General features: G+C 42.1%; 1 protein-coding gene and 1 long non-coding RNA gene across 2 annotated transcripts in view; both read left to right on the top strand.

Moving 5' to 3' along the window:
- The first annotated feature begins 454 nt into the window (after positions 1 to 454).
- LOC120958379 (ras-GEF domain-containing family member 1B-like) overlaps positions 455 to 21982 on the top strand; it is a 46734-nt gene continuing 25206 nt past the window's right edge. Inside the window, exons 1-2 of the mRNA XM_040381137.2 lie at positions 455 to 1345; positions 15115 to 15816. Coding sequence (XP_040237071.2) covers positions 15658 to 15816 — 159 coding nt within the window. The 5' untranslated portion in view covers positions 455 to 1345; positions 15115 to 15657. The remainder of the gene's footprint in view (positions 1346 to 15114; positions 15817 to 21982) is intronic.
- LOC125907300 (uncharacterized) lies at positions 17921 to 18546 on the top strand. The gene is made up of 2 exons (XR_007452581.1): positions 17921 to 18093; positions 18487 to 18546. It is a non-coding gene; the product is annotated as an uncharacterized LOC125907300 (long non-coding RNA).

Here is a 21982-nt window from a genome sequence, read left to right as displayed (position 1 = left end):
TTTGAAATTTGGCAGTTTAAATGATTATTGTGTTCATCCCAAAAATCTTTTTAAAAAATTGTTTTACTTAGATTTATCTCTTTTATTGAATGAACAAATAACACAACAAAAGTGAACAAACAAGAGATTCAATTGGTTGCTTCAAACCATTTCAATTCAATGTTGTAAAAAAGTAATGAGTTCACAAATCGTGCAATTTGCATAAAGCGTTAGCATTATGAGATTTTTACACATTACACCAAACCGTCCGATTCGCGGAAGTAATTACAAACAATTGGCAAAACGGGTTGATCAGTGGTAAATGAACCTTGGATAATTAGTCCCCGCACAAAGCTTAACACACTGAAGATGAACCTTTCGGGGAACGTTCCAAACCAGCCAGCACAGCATCCGATGCGCCGTTCATGCGCGTTCATGACAGACAGATGAACACGGTTAAGGTGAAACTGTTCAACTGCCAGCGTGCGATGGAGTTCAGTTTGTTTCCAACTTTCACCGCGCTTGGATCGAACTTTGGTGAGCGTGCTGTGCCAGTTGTGTGTGTCAGTCAGTCTCCCTGCTCGGTCAATTTCGTACGTTTCGTTCGCGATGCCCTGACCATACTCAAAACACGGTACGCCGCCCACAGAAACATTTACTTGGCTTGCGGGCACTACTACCAGAAAGGATTAGCAGACCTAGGATTACAAGCCGTTGCAGCAAGCCAGTGCAAACCAAAAAAAAAAAATACCGAAACTAGTGAGAGTGCTTTTGAAATACGCTCCCCGTGCCCTGTTGAGCCGACTAATACAAGAATAATTGTTCTACCGGTGGAAAACGTGACACGAGCCGCAAGTGTAGCAGGTGTCAAAAAGTGGTGCTATCGTGCGATTTAAAAATACCCAAATGAATCAATTAAGGGGTAGATTTTTTGTCTCTTCCAACAATAACGGTTGAGTGATTCAAATTGCCTCTAAAAGTCGAATGATGAAAGTGCTCTCCTGCCAGTGGCAAAGTGCTCCGCGTAGTGTGCATCAGTGTGCAGGTTACTAAGAATTTGTCGATTGTGTGAGCGGTAATCGCCGGAGCGATGCCTAACGGGCTCCCTTTGCACTCTGCGTGCAGGAAGTGAATCTTCAACCCCGGTGCGGAAACTTTTAGCCAGCAAGCGTTCGACCCTCTCGTAAAACGCTCGCCGCCGCGGTAGGATAGAAAGTGTGGCAGAACGGGCCACACGTATCCTAGGGTGGATCCGGGGTCTTATGTTTTCCACAGCAACGCTAAACTACAGGAACGTGCTCATGCTAGTTTGGGTAATGGAATGCAACGGCCGTATTTAAAGTTCGAGATGAGTTAGTTTTGCTGGGTGAGTTGAAAGCTGCTGAATATCTCATCCTAACAAATTGCCTTTTTAGGAACTATATAATATTTAAAATGGTTGCAATTATTAAATTATTTATTTTGAAGTATTCAATTATCTATTTCATATAATATTCCATACACACATCAAAACACCAAACAAACATGATCATAATTCAGAAAAGAGTTTAAAAAACCTGTAAAAATATGTTCAACCTAAAGAGAGTGTTTACCATCCATATCTCAATGCGTCAACGTCAAATTTCCCCAGTGGAAAATTACACCAGCGCAACGCAAATTGTGAACGCGTGTTTGGTGGCTTTTTATAGCCACCCACAGCACCACATACGCTTTGCTCCATTACGCTAAAGCTACTTTTACTTTTACCCTGCACGACAGAAAAAAAAGAAGAAAAAAACGCAACGCAAACATAAACCATAAACCAGTACCTGAGATGAAATATTAACCTACCTATTCATCATAAACCCAATGCTGATACCGTGGCTGCCGTTCATTTCGGAGAGATTTTGTCAATTGAAGGTAACCGGTAAGCTTAAATCGACGGAAACCATACATTTTAAAGCCAAGCCCATACTTCGCAACCATAATAAAATTGGCCCAACTGCTGCCAAAACGATCGAATGTTTGCAAAAAAACAATACCACCTGAACCCAACGCCATTATTGGTTATGGATAAGTGCCAAACAGACCGTTAACCCGAACCAAAACAACCATTCCAACGAAAGCATCGCCACAAATCGTTCAGCGGAAAATGAAGGCAAATGAGTTGGGGTGGGGTTTTTTTTCCATACAACCAATAACAATTGCAATCGTAGTGTGCGTAGCAGGAGTTGCCATGAATCACACGGTGTATACTGTGCTTCCTGCTGTGATCGGACGAATAATTAACCACCTGATCGTTTGAAGCCGGTTCCATAAATCTTTCTCCCGATTGTGAAAGTTCCCCTCCCGAAACCCCTCCCATGCTTTATGAAACGTAAAAATTTACCAAAATCGCTTCACAACGCTCAATGCCACACCGTTAGCAGTTGAGAATGTAAATCATGCCCGGCTTCACTTGTTCACTACCCGCCTTCTTTCCCCCCATCCCATCCCACCAAGGCTGACGGTCAGGAATAATATATGATCTTCTGACTCGCAACCCTCCCACACTTAGTGATAATGCTCTGGAACGATGTCACAGACGTGTGACTACTATTGTACCACACAGATATATACATACACACACACACACACATACGCTCAAAAACACGGACAAATGTTTATGTAGCGCGTGTGCAATTTCGTGTTGATACATTTTTCGAATCCTTTTTAAATGGGATAAAGTAACAAGAAAAGAGAGCAACAAAAAAAAAAACACCAACCACACACTCCCACCCGACGGTTTACTTTCCACCATCGGCACACGATAAATCATTTTTCATTTTAGAATTCATCTGTTATACGTGCAATGATTTATGGATGGATTTTTGTCGTGTTTGTATGCATGTGCTTTTTTTGTGTTTGTGTGTCGCTAAGAAGGGCGAGGAGCGGGAGGAAAAAAAACAGCGAAGGAAATGTGAATTTAAATTCCCTGCTCTCAACCATGACCTGCGCTTGCCGATGACACCTATTGGGATTTCGGATGTGAATGGATGGTGGTGGGATTTATGTTTTTTCCGCGTGCCGTATCCCCCTTTCACTAAAACCCACCGGCCCATGTCGGGTGTGACACAGCGGCAACAAGCGGAACCGGTCAAGTGGAGACGCAGATCAGTTGATCCTCATTTGTTGCAAACTCGTTGCGGGTCCTACATGATGAAGCAACATTGTTGTGGTTTAGTGGGGGCTATGGGAAGGGAAAGCAAGCATAAATCAAATATGTAACAAACTATTATTATCCTGTTCATTTTGCAACCGACTGTTGATTTTCGCAGGATTGAAACAATCATTTCGTGGGGGTGTTCAGGGCAACAGGGACACGATATACTTTATGTTCTTTTCAGATAATCTTATAGAACATTTATATTCTGGAGTTTGTTCAATGTATAAACTAATTTTAACACACTGTGCTGTTCAACATTGAACATACTTTTTATGATGGAGTAAAACTTCTAGTCTATTTATCAAATAATGACATAAAACTATTACAGCAATTCCCTTCAACGTGCAAAATTAAAAAAAAAAATTAACGCTTCAATGCGGCTATTCAATGACCTATTGAAGCTTTTCAGTACACACATGTAAACTAGGAGACAACCGTATGACGACCAAGAAACGATGGTACTTTATTGCAATCTGGTCAACAATTCCCTTCTGCAATCCGAGGTCTTCTAATTAATCACTTGTTCATCTGGTAGTAACGTTTTCATTTAAACAAATGACTTTTACGACTGGCTGTAGAAAAAAACGAGCTAATTTCCTTCCATGAACATCCTTTGAAAGATATTTATAAAAGCATACTTGCAAAAATAAATGTACGACCTTGCCTGTCGTCAGTTATCCGTAATTTTCACCATGAGCAAGACATCCGTTCAGGCATGTTTTAAGATCTACCTTCGATATTTATCAGTTTCTCGTAATGTTTCGCGGCAAAATTGTTGGAGTAGAGCTTTTGCATCATGTTGGGACACAGCTGGGAAATGTTGAACCAGTTCAAGTACTAAGGTGTCATATCAAAATTGCGCCGAAATTTGCTTTAAATAATCGAATTGAGTTTTGGTGTCATTGCTTGCCGCTGCGAAGCCTGTGGACGCATTTAGCCGATTGCATGGACCTCCCGGCCAAGCTAACACAGCAATCTAGCCGTTTGTCTCTCGGTCTTCATTTTCAGCTTTCTGTGGAACCTCAAATCCCTCAGGGTCTTCTACCATACGAATCTGGGCTTTCTTTCGATGCTCTGATTGTTGTCTAATAGTGCCAAGATGTTGTTGATGCCGGAATAGGCTTATACGACGTCCACAAACTGGCCACACAGAGTTCGTTCACAGATCTAACAGAGTGTCGTTCTTTGATCGCGCACGCTTCTAAACAAAGTTGCTTCACTTTTTTGTCCATCGCGGTTAGAGTTCGACTGATAGAGCTTTCAACTGTTGGCTGCTGGCTAATGGGAAAGTGCAATTAACGTTTCGTTTTTCCTCAATAAAACCCATAAAAAATCGATAATTGTGGTCTATTTTTTCATGTTAACGTTACTATTCTGCCGCGATTTTCATATACATATGAGCATCAGCTATCTGTTCAGTCGCATGTGGTTATGTTTTCCATTTTAAGCAATGTTCTGCTTTTCAGCTTTCCAATTTCCAGTCTTTATGTCATATGATGCATGATAATCATAACATATCATTACACAAATCAATAGCCAGGAACAATGCTTTGATAGCGATCGCTCAAAACAAAATGAGCAATTGTACGCATTCTATTAAATGAAATTTATTGGTTGATGGCATATTTGCTATTCTCTACTACACATACCATCCCAAAGTTATGCATTATGCACTATGATTTTATGAATTATACACAATGCATTATACTAGATCGAAACTGTACACAACACCGAAGAATGCCAGCGAGTGCATATAAACAATTGAACTGATTAAACAACGATAATTGACCGAGCTAAATGTAAAATAAACAAACATAGAAGAAGTTAAAACATATTTCTTTATGTATCATGCACACATTACTAAAAGTTTACATTCCAACATGAAACCAGATATTCCACATAAACAAAGTTTTAGGTAATTAAGTGGTCGAAAATGTACGAAACTTCTTTGAAAACAAAATAATCATGTCGTAAAATCAGCTTTGTTTGAAAGCAAGAAAACAAACTCATTAAAACACCAAAACCTTCTTAAGCAATACGAACCCACGCCTTTGGCAGTATGCTCGAACAGCTCCTGAAAACAAGCAGCACGAATATATTTAAAAATTAAAATCTTCTCCAAAACGATAAATTCAACGACTTCTTTGCATGGTTTCGGGTTTGTGCTCAACAATTTTCCACTTTGCTCATTGTTTCCATGAATTTTGCGGGTTTTTTTCCTCTCCCTACCCCAATGCCTGTAATCGCAGCTTGAACTCTATGCTCTATGCTTGCCAAACTCTCGGAAACAGACAACCCATGCGTGAGGGAATGAAATTCCACATAAATCACACAATTAAAATTGACTTTTGCCATGTTGGCAAACGCTCTCCGTACCCTGTGGCAATGTCAGTTGCCAGGGTGTTGTTACACGTTCGCCAACACAGCTGAGAAACAATCACAGCACCACCACCAACGGTAGCAGCAGCAGCAGCAGCAGCAGCAGCAGCAACAAGAGCAGCATCCAACACTGCAACCCGTACTACAACGGACCACTTCTGTTTACCACTCCTTGCGGATGTTTCATCACGACCCGGGCAACCTTATCTAAATGTACCTTTCACTGAACGCGCCAGAAAATAAATCTCGCCATCCACCCCTCCGAAGCATATCTCGCTGCAAAGGAACGAAACAAATAATGGCTTTTCGCCACTTTGCCACGCTCCCCCCCCCCCCCTCCCCTTCCCGCGTATTGGGATGTGCCTTTTTCTTTAAACTGTGCTTCAACACATCCAACACCGAACCAGGGCCGTAACAGCGCTGGTGCTCTCTTTTCTTCGGCGACATTCTGTAGACGTTTGTGTCGTAAATTGACTCCGGCCGTGTGGCATGGTCCATACACACGCACACACGCGCCTGGAGGGTTCAGTTTCGGGTAATTGAATTTTTGGTCACTGACGTGAAATACAATCTTTGCTGATAATAATGGGAACGTTTATCAAGTAAATAAATACATTAACAGCGGACTGTGAGATAGTGTCTCGAGCGAGCGTATGAGGGGTACAGAGCGGGGAAGAAATTTATTTCGTGAGCCGAATGTGGAGAGATGTAGATCAGCTACGTGTGCGGGTGGTTGTATTATAATGGTTTTGGTCTGATTTTTTTCACACCAGCAAAGCAACAATGCGTGAAATTGTAAAAACACTCTTCGGGAAGCACTTTTCATTAAGAATTTTCCGGGATTTCTTCCATGTAGGCACGTAGCCTAGCTCTCCTGTAAGTCCTTTGCTGCACCAAAGCTCCGAATAAACGACTTTCGGAACAACGTTATTAAAACCTCGGTTCCCAAAGCAATCACAAAGTTCACAGTTCGTGTAACATAGCTGAGAGAAAGAGAGAGAGAGCAAGAACAAGCATGATTATGCTCGTTGCATTGTTTACATCTCATTTCTAAACGACCAACTTATTTTGTTCCTTCTTCAGTCGCATCTCGCTGCTAGAAGTCAATGCTGCATACAAATAGCAAAGCGTGTGTGATCTGCAGAGCAGAGCGCAAAAACATTCCCATTTCCCAGGAAAATCATACCACCATAGTGACACATCCGATTGTGACATACATTTGCGTTTCTATCGCTGTCCGTAATGCTTTCCCCACACCCCGTACAAAATGCGCTTCACACGGCCAATGTATGTAGCTGCTGCTCCATGCTTCTCCGCATCCTCCCCCATCACAGATGACGGCTGGGCAACATTGAAACAAGAAGCAATCCATGCATAATCAACAACACGAATAATACACTCTCCGGTCGAGCCTACGAGCCTACGATCCATGCTGCTGGAGCCGGAATATACTTTTCCTTTTCTGTTTTTTCTTTTTTTTTCTCTTTTTCGTTGGCGCTCATGGTCGCCCCAAATTCCGGCGGGAACGACCAGGCATTGTTTTCATTTACAAGTGAAAAATAACAAACACAGCGAAAAAACCAATCAACCGAGCATTCTCGTGCGCCCGGCTGCCGAACATATGACATACACAATGGCCCGCGTCACTAGTGCTTTCGGCCGATCATCAACACAGACACGCCAAGCACACTCTCACTCACACACACGCCCGTACAATGGCAAACCCCACTGGGAGTGATGGTACGCGACCAACAGCAGGCACTTGTACGGTGGTGATGGGGTCGGTTGCTGTTTTTTGTTTTATTTCTCCGGCGCTCATTTCCCCCACTTTTGCGCTTCCTTTTGCTGTCGTCTGTGTGCCAGAATCGAAAGATTTGAATTTTAATTTTTAATCCAACCCCACCATGGCTCCATGGCGGTACAAGGATTCGTCCCATTCTCCAGGGAGTGTCCATTGTGTCCGGAGGGTTTGTTTGTTTTGTTTTGCGTGTGAGTGAACGAGTCGCCGCTTGAACGACGACACAAAGTTGGTCCCCCATTATTGGCTTGTTGGCCCGTTTGTTCAACAGCTCATGAATTTCCGGCCGCCACCACCACCACCACCAAAACCGGGCGCACACGGCCCCGAACGGGATGCACGAGCCGGTGGTTCGTGCTGTAGCATGAAACACTTCACCCAATTTGCCTAGTGCGTGGTGGAAAGTGTTTGTTTAGTATAACTAGAGATTGCATGATCGATGTTCGGCAGTGTAACGCGCGCAGCTAGCACACGCCCCAAACAGTTCTGCTGCTTCTGTTTCCGTTCTTGCGCCTGTGTTTACCGGCCCAGCATAAAACGTTCCTGTGCGTGAAAAACTGCTACTGTTTGCGGAGCAACCAAACGCCACGCCATACCCGCACGCCGGCTTAGCGGTTGCCAGCACTCAATTGCATATTGATGTGTTAATCAGTGAAATTGCAAATCAAACAACTATAAAAAAATGGAAATTGGTAGCAAGCGCAGAGAATCCCGAAGCAACCCGAACAATCGCCACTATCTAGCTTGCGGATAGTTTATTTACATAAAATCGATACACACCATAAATCGATAAAATCGAATGATCTTCAATATGATTCGCAGCATCGTAACCAATCGCACCAACCGATCCAATACGTTTGCTCTTTGTTTGTTCGAACGGGAGTTGTTTTTTTTTTTACTTTAAAGCTATTTTCTCCCACCGCTGTGTATTTTAATTACATACATTATGCAGGACCGTAATTAATGCTCCATTTCATCAGACGTGTTTTTGCTGCTTGTTTTGCCGATCTTCTTTTTTTTTCGCCATATGTTCAATAGCATTTCATTATTTCAGCATCTAATTTTAACTGAGCGCAGCGTAAACAAAAGCAAAGGGTTTTAAGTTATTCTGAGAAAAAAAAATGAAGCTGTACTGTACTGATTCTACGAAATTTGCACCAAAATAAGCACAGACAGAAACATTAAAAATAGGTTTGCTCTTTTTTGTGTTGCTTCCCTTCACATAAAAAAATGCATCTACACATTCAATTACTGTTTGGAGATTAAATAAATAATCCGCTTATCCTTCACCGGTTAATCAACTGCTAGCGAAAGTAAAGTATCGATCGCTTTTCAGTAGAATGTTAAAGCGTTTGCTGATTTTTCAATTAAAGAGCACGCAACTTGTATGAGGAAATGGGTTGGTTTTCAAACATATCCTAAAAGCTGCAGGGCTATTCTAGTGGTTTTCTGTCGGGAGCAACATACCAATTAAAAAGCACATATTTATTGATTTTCTACTGTATTCCAAAATAACTAGACAAATTTATAATATTCTCCATTGACATGAATAGAGTTTATTTTACAAAAGTGTAATGAATTAAAATAATCCTACTTTATTGTTTTAACACAATACTTTAGTGTTTGCCTTAATAAGCGTTACAAAAGTAACTTCATATTCTTAATAAATTGTTTTGCAATTGGCACGTAAATGATAAAGTTTTAAGGCCGGGCTACATTGATCGTACTCTCTGGTGTAATTTTGATTTTCACTAGCGCATCTGGCGGCGGCTGACCGAAGCATTTTGCCAAACAATTTGGGACTGCTCCAGAAAATACGTTATTTTTCCTTGGTTTTTACTTCAACTGGATTGAAAAAGCTTTGTAATTGATAGATAAATATGTTGTGCAAGTATTCCAGTCGTTTTCGCATCGAAAAACGGTTAAAAAACTACTTAAATTTGAGATCCTGCACGACCCTTCCCCCGACGACCAAAAAAAGCTTCCACCAGCCGCCGCCAGATGCGCTAGTGAAAATCAAAATTACGCGTGCGAGTACGATCAATGTAGCCCGGCCTTTAAGATGATTGTTTCATAGTGGGTTGTTGAAACGTATATTAAACTAATTTTATTTACTATGATACCTTCTATAATCTACCAACTCAAGACCGCTCTTTCTTTAAAATGTTGCCTTTGGACCTCTTTGTTTGCCTAGGTTGCATCTACAAGGTGCTCTCAATGATCCGTATCGATTACTATTGAATACGATTAGATTTCGATGCCCCATTTTCCATTCTGAAAAGCCTCAGAGAACAGTATTCATCATCCAGATTGTAAAGATACGGTCCACCATATTGGATTTTAGTATATGTGTAAAAACAAAAATGCATTTTAAGATTGTTTTGTTTCTATTTCTTGTATAAAAGAAGCTACTGGTATTTTTATGTAAAAAAAAACGATCAAATCGATCCAATAGACTAGTTAGTATAATAATAACCCCAAAAGTCGAAAAGTGTCCACGCTTCATAATTAAAATTCTTATTTTCAAAGCTTATTGGCACACGAGCATACCACATGCTTTTCTCTAAGTTTTAAATAAATGGTTTAGAGCAGAAATAATTTTTAGCTACTTATTTTAAATCTTTTTGATTAAACACCACTAAGTAGTATTTTAAACCTGTTTGGTGGTGATCAGAGTTTCAGACATAATTGAAATATCTAGAAAGATGCCACTCCAAAAGCTTGTTGGTGATAACGCGAAATAAACGATTGAAACTGAATTCAAACATCAGCAGAAGAGAAATCATCGGTACAACATACTGTGTGGTTAATGAATCAAATCGTTAATTGCTGTCAAGTGAACACATATTACTGAGAAACTTTATCATTCGCTTGAAGTTCATGCCGGGTAAAGTTTTAAGCTTTAAACATGATGTAAGCACAGCACGGTAGAATTCCACTGCTGACCGAGGGCAGCCATAATGGTTCTCAAAATAGCTACAAAAAATAAAACATAAAGTGAATTACATCAGCTACTGTAAAATTCACCATTTTCTTGTGAAAATTACCGAACCAACACAAAAACGGGCCACTTCGCTTCCTTTTTGGCTCGTACGGATGAAGCGAAAATGATTACAGAAATGTTCCGTGCACATTATTTTAACATAACTTCCCATCAAAGACCGGTCGGACCGTGCCTAACGTGCAGCCGCATGCAGCGCCCCTAAAACCCGGTGCAAAGTTGATCATTTTTCAGACCACTTACACGCTATCGCACGCCAACGGTCAGCACGATCGAAAAAATCCCATTTTCATCGACCATTTCACATCGAAATAAATTTCCATTACCCGTTATGTTTCTGCTCCTGCTGCTGGTGGAGGTTGAGGTGTTGCTGCTGCTGCTGCTGGTAGGGCTTCTCCGACTGCTGCAGCAGCATCACACCAGCCAGTAGGTCGCTCGGTCACTAAGCTGTAGGTTTTCGCCGCGCAAACACGAAATACCACTGCCCCGTTCGAACGGGACGAACAGCGCAAAAGCGACCGGCAGGTGAACCGTGTACCGTGGGTACGGGACCGCTTCATCGCGACATGATGTTTGAAATTTATTATTCATAAGTCTATTTCCGTAAATTGGACTCAACTCGCCAAACGTCGCGAGAAATGCCCGACGGTGCAGGCGAGGTGCAACGAGGGATGATGGTGTAGCGAGAAGCCAAGCGAGTTGCACTATTTGCATAAAATGCAATCATCTCGAAAGGACGAGCCGCCGGAAGAAGGCATCCCCGAGCCGAGCCGAGTGAGTGCCAAAGCAAACCGAAAGCCCTACAACGATAGGCCAAAAATCGCACATTCAAGCACAGGTATGATACAACAACTGCAACGCCGTGTGCAAACGCAGAAAATCGACACCGGTGGCATGGGGCTGGACGCTGGAAGCAGTGCCGAGTTGCCCAAAATAAGGAAGTAATGCATGATGCTGCTTGTCTAAAACAGCATCACCCAATTCGTGCCCACCCGTGCTTGGACCAATAAAGAACGAACGCGATGGACGGGGGAAACGATGGAATGAAGAGGGAAAGCTAGCCGGCTCGGATGGCAGCATGATGCACATTTATATGCGCAAGCCTGATGAGAGTGGGTCCCTGTCCGATTTGGATTCCCGTGGTTCGCTGGAAGCGAATGCAAATCGCTCCCAGGGCTACGCTTCCGAAAGTTATGTCAAATAAACGCGCCCAAATATAAGATAGCACAGACAGTGGCGCCAAAGATTTCGATTTGCATAACATCGGATTTCACTTACCCGAGCCCGTCCGTGTCGGGGCGCACGGCCTTCCTCCCTGTGCCGCGTGCCGCGTTAGCCACTCTGGACGTTGGGTTGCGGCCGGTCACACGACCAGCTGACGGCTGGGCTTGCATATTTATCGGGCGCTGCCGGCCGTGGTACGATTCGAGCCGCGCACAACCGGATAGTGTTACCTTGTGACAAACATTGCGCGTTATTCAACTAGCCGTTTAATCGGTGTGCTACCGGTAGGGTTTGGCTGTGGCTGTGGCAACGAGTACACATCGGTAGCAAACAACCTTTTCGCAAAGGTTGGCAGGTTCGCTGAGGTTGCCAGTGTTAATCAGATGGATCGTAATGAGAAAGTACGTCGGTTTGTGAGTATGCCCATTCTTCTGGGTTTGAAAGTGCAGCACAAACTATAGGGCAGTGAAGTGATGTCAACGATAGGAATGTTTCCTAACGCATGAAATGACGTGCTTCTAATGGGTTGGAAATTCAATTTTGCTATGTTTGTTTTTTTTTTTTTTTGGGAAAGTGCTTCAAAATGTAGATTTTGGTTCCTAAGCGAATAACCTTTTTTTTTAAATGACACCTTGTTTGAGGGTTTCTACGATCAAATGATAGAAGTGTGTTTTAAACGTGCCGTTAAAAGAAGATGAAAAAACAAAAGCATTGAGCTACAACGAGGATAGTTATTGGACATTTATTAGGAGAAACATTAACAACCATTCACTAACTGTATTGTGAGAAACGTTAACTACGATGTAATATCCTTATTATGACATAATATTTCACAGCTTTCATATAAATATCATACAAATATTGTAAACCGAAACATGAGTTAGATAGCAGTTTGTATTTTTAGCAGTTTGTGCTATCATACATTCAATTATGATAAGAGTATAGTACAGTGCCATTCGTAAGCTTATGGATGGATTGCAATTACTAATGCAATCTAACTAGAAAACGAAATAACGTAGTTTCGTATTTACTACTTCAATAACACTAAAATATTCTTCTTCTTCTTCTTCTTCTTTGACACATCAAATTCAAAAAGAGCATTTAGTATATGAAAATAATCAAAATATTTTCTGAAAAGGCAAGGAGCTGTCAAATTAAGAAGAATCGCGTACTACGGATATTTGCTGATAGAAGAATAACTTTAGATTTTACAATTGGAACTATTCAAATGAAAAGATTCCTTTGAAAACAAACAGAATTAAATTGTCAGTTTCATCCTAATTATTCAAATCTTATTCTACATGCCTGTTGGAAAATATCAGAATTCAGTCCTTTCGAATTATTCTTTGAATTTACCATACCGACCTGAACGTTGCGGGAACATTCAACAAAAACAACTGAAGCATAAGGCTCTTCTTGCAAAGAAAACAACCTCTGCCGAAATGTTACCATTCGTCGTATGATAACAACCTACGCATGGCTTAGAAAAGCCGGGTAATACATGAGCCAGTTAGACTCCCCTAGAACCAATAACCCCAAGTAACCATCCAAGAGGTGTACCTTGATTTCTAGAAAGTATGCTTAACCTATTTCGTTGTAAATCCTTTCTCAACCGTACCCTACGCACTCCCACTTGCGTGTGTGTGTGTCAGACAAAATCGTATGATCAATTGCAAACCATCACGGCAAATGTTCGCCAGATCGCAATGTCTGAAAAATAACTTTCACCGTCACAGAATGCTGCATGAGAAATGACTGAATCCATTTCGGGCTTGTTTCATCCTCCAACTTTGTTTCGAATCCTCCGAAAAGCTCTCCCGAACCGTGTCACAAACTTGTCCTCCAGCTCATTGGGGATTTAATGTTAAATTGGACTTTGTCCCCGGGTTTGTTTGACGCGTCTCGAAGGAGCAGCAGCAGCCCGATGTCGGCCGGTTCAACGTTTTGTTTGCCCACAGTTTGTGCACACCGCCGGCAAATGGCAGCCAGGCGACACTTGGCGAGGAGAAACGACGCAAAGAGTGGTAGAGAAAAAACAATTCAAAGGAAGCTCTAAAAATAAAACGAAACCCCCGGTCTCATCCTTGTTACTGCCCGCACTGTCACGGAATGTACGGCGCTGTTCGGTCTTGGTACGGCCCCGGTCATTCTGGTCCGGTTGCGGGAATGTAAATAAACTTGAAAAGAACACTTTTTAGAGGATTTACCGATGGGATGGGATGAGCGTGCTATTCGAGGGCGGGTCTGCAGCCCAACAGCCTGCGCTCGGTACAAAAACGAATTCCACTTACATTAAAGCTTTGCTTCAAGTGCGATAAGGTATTTTCTCCCACACGGCGCCTTTGCCGCCCGGGGGTGCATTCTCGTGAAATTAAGAAATAGTTCTTTGTAAAGCGCTGCTTCAATCGATTACGATGGAGAACATGCAAATGCTAACGGCGTGATTAAATTTTTCACGATGATAAAACCTTCTGGTTTGGTGCACTGTTCTGTTTGTATTTTTTTACATAAAAAAATTATTAAAATTAGTTTTGAAAAACAATAGTCTTAGGGAGAAAAGTCTATTTTATTTAAAGTGTTTAACAGCTTTATTCATAACTTAATTCTGTACACTTTTTTAAGGCGACTAATTTCTGTTTTTATGATCAACATACCAGAGCATTAACATTTATCTGGCTATAATGTGTCGGTTAATCGTTAATAATACATATTCAAAAGAATTTATAATATCAGCACCTACAACCTTCATACTGTTACCCATTTTTACAGGAAAAATATGAACATTGTTTCAAGTTAGTTGCTGCTTTCGCAGAAATGTTACAAAACGTGAAAAAGCCATTTTCTTACTTAACACCAGAATTAATACCACAGTGTTAAATTTAAGGTCTGTAGTACAGTGGTAAATTCGTAGGACCTAGCAATACGCCCGTCATGGATTTAAGCCTACTATGAGCCAAGGTCACCATACACACAACTGGCTAGCCTGCTATGGGCAATCCAATAACTCATAGATATCCTAGTTCATTAGTGGTTTACAGCAGACCGAGATCAACCACACTTGTTGTGCAAAAATTTAAGAATTAAGGATCTTAATTCCAGAAAAGGGAATGCTAAAAAATTTAAATTTCACAGTTATTTTGATGATGAGCCATGGCAAGAGAGTGACGATTTTTTTTCTTCCTTCTTTTTGACTAGTCAAATGAAGTAAAGCGTAATAAAGTTACCGACTATTTACTGAGCAATCCCGAGAAGTGTTTGATAAAATCAATGCATATTCATTATTATCAGGATTTTTAAGCGTTTACTTAAATCCTTTCCACCAACAGTGGGTGCTTGGACGTGCTTTCAGAATACAAATACTTCCATATAGCCGCAAATCTCGCGCTACCGCCATCACAATCTTTACCCCAACCTCCAAGTAATCTCCTAATCTTCCAATAACCACCAGCTACTTTCATTTCACTTTACAGCCCCCAGACACGCCCCGAACGATACGCGTCGACTAAAACTAGCTCTCATCATTTTTTTTTATCTTCCTTTCCATTGCAGCCACCGCTCCATTGCAGAGATACCGTGGTACCTGCGCCCTTCAAACCGGGCTGCAGCATGCGTACCTGAGGCAGTTTTAGCAAACGGTTCCCGCCACTGTCCGTTGCAAAGCGAACCTGTTCTGAGACAGCATCACCCGCGGCAGAAGTTCCGAATGTGTCGGTAGTTTGGTGGCGAGCTTTGCAAACCAACCAGTTTGCACCGGTAATCTTCCGCACATGACATGACTTGTACATGCTTCCCCGCAATCCAGCAAAAAACAGCAAACCGGACAAGACGCACACAATGAAGCGACGGAGTGAAGTTTAACTAGAAACTTAAAACGGAGAGAGGGGAAAAAAACGAAACGCCCTCGTGTTTTGGGTGGAAAATCACCGTGACGACCCCTCATTTGCACGCACCCAAAGTGCGCTCGGGGAAGGGCGGGCAGGGTTAAGCATCGTCCAACAGACCGGCCGCGGGCTCGCGGGCACTCGGGAACAAACACACCGAACACCTCACCTCTACTGCACGACCCCCTAAATGTGCGGACAAACGTGACGTATGGCTATGTACTACTATGCTAGCAAGCTATCAGCAGTCGCATGCGGTACCCGCTGCCGGCAGGGATTAGCACGCCGCCAGCGGACCAATCGCACCAACCGGCAGGGCGGCAAGAAGGACGACGATGAAGACTCCGACGATAATAGCAAAGATAAAAAGGTAATTGCGATCTCGCGCACACGATACCGCCTGTACACCTGCAACGCTTCGGGTAAAGGGGCGCGAAAGATGGACGTCCTCTGCATACACCGGCATAACGCAGCACGGACACGTTGGGTGATCGTGTCGATGTGTTGAGGAGGTCATGTGAATATGTAACAAATATAACACACACACACACACCGCCCGATGAGCACGCTCCGTACCGGTGGAAATTCGAAAAGTGTACGGAAAAACCTGAAGATAGTACACCCGTGAAGACCCGTTTGAAGTATGCAAAAAGGGCTCTTGTGCCTTCTTCGTTGGGGGACATACACTGAAACATATTACCCCCGGAACTTGCTACGCTATGGCAGCGCGGAGGCTTACTGGTGCCAGTGTCCCTTGGGCGAGTGCTCACCTTTCACTCTCACACACACACACACACACACACAAACACACACTCATACAACCGTGTCAAGCGGGATGAAAGGTTTATCTTTTCGCAAGCAAACGTCGGCCCAACACAACGCTAGCGCCCCGCGTGTCTCGTTTGCATTCAGCGCGGATGCCTGTACGTATAATAACGGCACGATAAGAAACGAGTCGCAACGCGCCGGTTGATTTTTGCTGCAGCATCCCGTGTGGCGTAAGCGGATACACCTGGCCGGGAGGGGCTAGGCCCGGTGAAAATGTCACCACGCTAACGGGGGCCCACTAATCAGTACGGCTCAGTGGCGTTTTGTTAACTTTGAAGGCTCGTGAAGAAGCGTTGCCCGGTTACCAGTATGGGTGTGTTTTTGTGCAGCAGTAGCCGCAGCAGGCGGACGGATGCACGCAGTGTGTGTAGTTTTTGATTGGAAACGGGTTCGGTAGAGCCTACGGGAAGTAGTTTTCACTGTTCCCGTTGAAGGGTGTGACATGTGTGGGCTGAGTGAAAGATAAAAGACCAAAATCAAATTAAATACGAGCGAGAGAGAGAGAGAGCGAGAGAGCTAGAGAAAGAGGAACAGCTAGCGCTACTAGAACGCGTGTAGAAATGGAAGGCAGGTTATATAAATCACAATGTGTTTAATTTCAAACGTACGATAAAAACCTTTTCTGCATTTTAAATTGGAGAGATGGGTTCGATTATTCAAATTTTCGTAACGCGTGATTTCCTCCTTTTGGTGCCTACAAATAGCACAGCAGCGTGATGGTTTGGAAATTTATCTACAAAGTCGGCCAGGCTAGAGTAAGTGACAGTTTGGAACCCACTGTTAGCGATCCAATTCTGATGAAGTGTGCTTAAACTGAATAGACAATTTATATACAACAGTAACAGCACTATTTGTTGAAATATCGAGCTAGTGTTAGCATGCAAACATATTTAACAAAAAATTAATGATAACATGAGCAAAGAGCTGTTGAATTTAATTGAAAAAAAAACACTTAATCATTTTATATGTGCATCTTCAACGGTTTTCCATTGGCTTGATACTCAATTGTGAGTCTGGTTTAGCAACAACATTGCTAGAGTCGTACACCTAACCGCAATTTACGCAGTCACTTGCCAATTTATACCAATTGTATACATGATTACGATATTTAAACATGTCGTTTAGCCACAACCAAGCCAAATTAAATAGCTTTTTATGGAATCACTTGGTACTTCGGTACCGATTTATTTGACGATCGATAGGCAGTAATGCCCTCTCCATCCATTTTTAAGAATGTTTTACAATGGATGAACTAACATACATTTAACATAAAATGTACACTATGGGATTAAAGCTGTAGTTGGGAAACATTCCCTTGGTACAACTGGGGCCGGTCTCATGGTACAACTTAACAGCATGCCCGTCGTGGGCTCAAGCCCCGAATGGGCCGTACCCTACATAAGTAGGACAGCCCATCCTGCTATGAATTATCAATAAGACACTAAAAGCCAAGCCCATTAGACAGCAAAGGCAGGCCTTGAACGATAATGATTATTGTGCCAAAGAAAAAGAAGCATCCATTGGTGAAACAAAATAGTTCTTGAACGTATTATAGGCCTAGCATACTACTCTTAAGGCCGGGCTACATTGATCGTACTCGTAACTGTAATTTTGATTTTCACTAGCGCATTTGGCGGCGGCTGGTGGAAGTTTTCCATCGTTTTTTGCCATGAAAATGTATGCAATGCGTGCAGGACATGTGCATCTACCTTTTACAAAACTTTTCTCGTCCGAATTAAGTTGAAAACATGGAAAAAATACATATTTTCTGAAGCGGCTCCAAATTGTTTGGAAAAATGCTTCGGTCAGCCGCCGCCAGGTGCGCTAGTGAAAATCAAAATTACACCAGAGAGTACGATCAATGTAGCCCGGCCTTTAGACTTCAAGATCTCCATTTCTCAATCTGAATATTCTAAAGGCCGGGCTACATTGATCGTACTCTCTGGTGTAATTTCAATTTTCACTAGCGCATCTGGCGGCGGCTGGAGGAAGCTTTTTTTGGTCGTCGAGGGAATGGTCGTGCCGGATCTCAAATTTAAGTTGTTTTTTCACCGTTTTTTTATGCGAAAACGACTGAAATACTTGCACAACATATTTATCTATCAATTACAAAGCTTTTCCAGTCCAGTTAAAGTAAAAAACATGGAAAATAACGTATTTTCTGGAGCGGCTCCAAATTGTTTGGCAAAATGCTTCGGTCAGCCGCCGTCAGGTGCGCTAGTGAAAATCGAAATTACACCAGAGAGTACGATCAATGTAGCCCGGCCTTAAAGGCCGGGCTACATTGATCGTACTCCGTAGTGTAATTTTTGTGAACGCGTACGCCATCTAGCGGTGGCGGGTTGAAGCTACATGCTGGTATAATTTATCTGTCAAAAAATGTTTTGGGTCGAGGAGGCTATAATTTTACCCAATGATGGATAGATGTTGGAAGATGGGGAAAAATGTTGCCCAGCGCTTTGTATGAATGACGATTTGTCCACCAACAACAATTAACGGCTTGCTTTGTTCCAATTTGTAGGCGTTTATCAACATTTAAAACGGCATACAAGTAGCCTGGTCGAAACTTGATGAGACACCAAGTATGAATAATTTTGACACATAAATTATACAGACATCTAGCTTGCGCTGGTCGCCGCCAGATGCGCTAGTGAAAATAAAAATTACACTTGCGAGTACGATCAATGTAGCCCGGCCTTAAGCATGTGGAGGGATACTGTAGATACTGGATTGGGTCTAAGTAAAATCAAATTAAACGCTATTATATCGCTACTCTATTCTCTACTTCTCTAATCTAATTAATGTTATTTCAATCCTGATGTTCCTGGACGACTTTAAAGTCCAATATACAAGAGAATATCGTTTAAAAATGTAAAGGCCGGGCTACATTGATCGTACTCGCACGCGTAATTTTGATTTTCACTAGCGCATCTGGCGGCGACTGACCGAAGCATTTTGCCAAACAATTTGGAGCCGCTCCAGAAAATACGTTAATTTTCCATGTTTTTTACTTAAATCGGAGGAGAAAAGTTTTGTAAAACGTAGATACACATGTCTTGCACGCATTGCATCCATTTTTGCAATGGAAAACGATGGAAAAACTACTTAATTTTGAGATCCGGCAGGTCCATTCCCTCGATGACCAAAAAAAGCTTCCACCAGCCGCCGCCAGATGCGCTAGTGAAAATCAAAATTACGCTTGCGAGTACGATCAATGTAGCCCGACCTTAACAATCCCATTCACTTAAAACCTATAAAATATTTAAACTGAATTAACCTACATACGAAAATAATTGCTTTGAACAATTAGCCTGCTTTCATCTACAAAACGCAGCTCTACTTCTGTCTTGTTTATACCACAAAAGAGAAATTACACAATTTTCCCTTTTATACAGAATATTCGGAGATAAAATAAATTTGTTTTCAACGTAAAATTTTGGCCCAAAAATTCCAATTTAGGTTTAAAAAATGCAATCAATAATTAATTGATCATACATTGATGCTTCTCGTAGTTGTTTTATGACCAAAGAAGCGTTTGTATGGACTATGTGCCCAACCTTTTAAAATGAAAAGCAGGACTATACTAGGTATTGAAAAAAATAACTTGTACCACTCAATGTATAACAATGCATTATTATTTAACATTATGCATTCAATAAAATGAAAACGACCTTTCAAATATCGCAATGTCGCGCATATGAATAACAACCCTCATAAACATGTATAACGGCACAGTCTTTCGCATATTTAGCAGCGTGTGTCAAATTATACGACCTCCTCCCTTACTTCCATCATTTTCTCACGCAAACATTCCAAAAAAAAAATCTGTCACTTTCTTCATCCGAGCCTCGCAATGGCAAGATTGTGTGATCGGGCCACATCTCAAACTCGCGATGCTTTTACATTCCCTAGAAGAAAACACACAAACACGTTTCGCCATTCGCCTGATCGAAACACATCGCACTGCCGGGACTGGTAGCATATGTAATTAAATTCCCACATCAGCAGCACCCTTGGTATACATGACGCCATCCGTGCGCATCGTCCGTGCTACCTACCCGTCGCAGGCTGAAGGTTTCGAAATTAGTCGTGATTGGGTTGCACAATCGTACGCGGCAACACTGCCGCAACACTCTGCCGAAGAGCGGCTCGCTCTTGCGGGTTCACACAGAGCAAAAAAAAAAAAAAGAGGCACCGAATGCAAACATAGCCATAGCCTTAGAATTCCTGGCACCGAGTGCTGCCGTGAATACGTAAATAACTTTTCAATGATGAATCATGAATGTTCAGCCTTATTTTTGTGACGGGATATTTTTTCCCCCCGGCCGGTACCTCGTTATTCGTTGCTGGTTTTACTAGCACTAAGGTTCCTTCTGGCTGGCTATCCGATATCACAACCTCTGCATTCCAATGTAAGCAAACACAGGCCCGGTCTTGTAACGAACTTTTTTCCTCCCAGGTTCCGGTTCCTTTTTCTCCCTTCAAGATTCGATTTATTGCCAAACCAAATTACATGCTACCATGCTTGTAACACGCTCTATCGGGCAGTCTAATGCGGCCGTTTGTTAGCAAAAACTGTGAAAAGCTAACAGCAAACAAATGCAAAACTATGCTGAAATGTGACCAGCCTCACTCTCTGCACCATTTACATATCTTTATGTCACTCAAGTCAACATTTCATATTTTGTCCCCTATTCGTCCGGTACGTTGCATACATTATCTCTAGTGACGCACTATCTCCGGCTGTTAAATATTGTGGGCACTCCCCACTTTAATCCCACTCCAAACCGTTGGCATTGCTACCGTAGCACCGCAGCAAATGTTTCGGCAGCCAACAACAGCCCAAGTGCAATCGAGCAGTGCACTGTACAGTAGCAAATGGGCCCGAGGCACGGACTAATTTATTCAAATGATGCTACCGATGCTGTATGGGTTTTTGGTTTAAAATTTTCCAATGAATATTGTATAGGATGATTCCGTTATTAGCATGGATTATGCATAGGTGTGCTTTGTGCAACGTTGGTAGGTTAGCGATTTGTGCGTTTTTGATGAAGCGTATGAATAAGACATCGCCACACATGAGGGTTGTGCGGCTGGATTACAGTGTAGATGCGGCTGGCAACATTCAAACGATAGGTGAAAAGGATTCTGTTCGTATGACATAATTAATAACCGGATGGGGGAAGCAAGTTTTTCCCAATTCATGCCGGTGAATGGTATGAATTGAGCTTAGAAAAGGGATTACATTTTATGTGAGCGAGGAGTGTGTTTGAAAGTTTATCCTTTTTCTTGGAAAAGCTTCAAAGAGTTGGCCAAAAGACATCCCAAATGAGGAAATGTTCAACAGAAAATCAATGCTTGAATGTTTTCTCAAAAAACTAATCAACATATTAGTTTTGACTAAGTAGTGACTTTTGAAAATGTACTAAATGGAATATTCAGAAGAATTTTTTTCTTTACTTCAAAATTTTACTTCAGCATGCAGTTTTTTGTGTTTTTTCTATGGAAATCCATTCGGGAAATGCCTAATGGACCTTAATGAATTTGGAAAAGGACTAATTGGTAGAATTGGTAGATTCCATGTAGCTTAAATTGATATCCCATGTCTCAAACAAATTGCCGTTTTTGTCTAAATTCCCGTTCCAGCTCGAGCTGAAAACACAAAAAATGTACCATTCCAAGTTGCTTTGTTAATATCTAAAACCACT

The sequence above is a fragment of the Anopheles coluzzii genome, chromosome 3 (assembly GCF_943734685.1).
Source record: "Anopheles coluzzii chromosome 3, AcolN3, whole genome shotgun sequence".
Classification (NCBI taxonomy): domain Eukaryota; kingdom Metazoa; phylum Arthropoda; class Insecta; order Diptera; family Culicidae; genus Anopheles; species Anopheles coluzzii.
Note: the sequence above shows the minus strand (reverse complement) of the source record. Positions and strands in the feature narration are given on the sequence as shown.